This window comes from Nanorana parkeri, unplaced genomic scaffold (assembly GCF_000935625.1).
Source record: "Nanorana parkeri isolate BGI_ZX_2015 unplaced genomic scaffold, ASM93562v1 scaffold4016, whole genome shotgun sequence".
NCBI classification, from domain to species: Eukaryota; Metazoa; Chordata; class Amphibia; order Anura; family Dicroglossidae; genus Nanorana; species Nanorana parkeri.
In genome coordinates this window covers 1-1,385 of record NW_017310283.1, presented here as the reverse complement: position 1 = coordinate 1,385, position 1,385 = coordinate 1, and the positions used below count along the sequence as shown (strand labels likewise).

The following is a 1,385-nucleotide window of genomic DNA, read 5'->3' as shown; positions in this document are numbered from 1 at the left end:
TGCACACTTTTGCTGTGCCTGAAAAATTCCCCAACACATATAAATATGATACCGAATGACATCTTGCACTACTTCATACTATAAATTAAAAAGAATGTTATGATGGAGGATAAAGAAACTAGTACCAGTGTGTACTAACCCCGACCTTGCCTGTTGGGGAATAATCAATGTTGAAAATGTGTTTTGTCAGGTAGTATGTGCAGGAGAGGAGCGGTGGAGTATGATGACGGGCAGTACGTGTACAGATTTAGTAGTGGTGAGGAGGGTATAATAGAGGGCAATATGTACAGTAGAAGGGTGTGGATGGAACTGTGGCGGGGAGTGTGGTGGGTATGATAGTGTTCAATATATGAAGTGCAGAGGGGAGAGGCACAAGGTCCGAACTTGTGTTTATTATAGACACTTTCTGATTCATCTGGGAGCCGGAAGCACGGCTGCTGATGTTCTTTCCAGCAGTAGCTCAATGGAGCTTGCACACAATCAGGGCGGATCCAGAGTCTAGTCTCCGGAGGGGCACTGCCAAAAAATAAGGTGTTGCTTAGTGCTTAAAGAACAGAATATATTGCATTAATACAATATGCTACAGTTGTTTGATATGTCTAACAGCAATGTCAGCAGATACAGGGACCCCCTTTCTCCTGTCTGCACTGCCCCCCCCCCTCCCTAAGGGGAGGGGGCCCAGTCTATAAGGGTCACAACGGTTGCAGCTGAGACTGGGCCCCAGTCTAGAGCCCAGTCTCTGCTGCAACCTCTGTGACCCAGAGAACTACAAATCCCAGCAATACATTATACAACAATGCTGAGTACCACCAGCTATTGAGGAATACAAATCTCAGCAATACATTATACAGCAATGCCAGCAATTGGCCCATAACGCCCGGTGACTTCCGGTGTCACTATTTACATTCTCCAGCTCTTAAAGCCAGGAGATGAAGCTGATGGAGCAGATCTCGGCTTCCTCAGCTTATTTAGGGTCCCTAGGTGACATTAGGGGTCTGAAAGTCTCCATAAAGAGGACCTGTCAGACCCTATCTGCTATTACATAAGGAGCATGTTAGCCCCCTATGGGATAGCAATAAGGTTAGTGTAAAAAAAAAAAAGTTTTTAAAAATGAAAAAAATTAAAGTGACATAAGAAAAATGAAAAAAATGCAAAAAACATTTTGTTAAGTCCCCTGCCCCCCACGTGCACACAAATACACACGCAAACATGCGACAGTGCGCCTACGTGCGAAAACAACAATTGCACTACATGTTACATATTGCCGCGAACGTTGGAGTGAGAGCAATAATTCTGGGGGCCATCAATCACTGCTAGCGCTAAACTGATGAGCAGTTAAATCTTTTAAAGCAGGGGTGCCCATTAGGTAGATTGCGATCTACCAG

At 44.8% G+C, this 1,385-nt stretch overlaps 1 protein-coding gene across 1 annotated transcript in view; it reads left to right on the top strand.

Annotated features, from left to right (window-relative positions):
- LOC108803677 (zinc finger protein OZF-like) overlaps positions 1-256 on the top strand; it is a gene marked incomplete at its 3' end in the record, with an annotated part of 9,383 nt that extends 9,127 nt beyond the window's left edge. The window contains exon 6 of the mRNA XM_018575499.1: positions 191-256. Coding sequence (XP_018431001.1) covers positions 191-256 — 66 coding nt within the window. The remainder of the gene's footprint in view (positions 1-190) is intronic.
- Between the last annotated feature and the right edge of the window lie 1,129 nt (positions 257-1,385).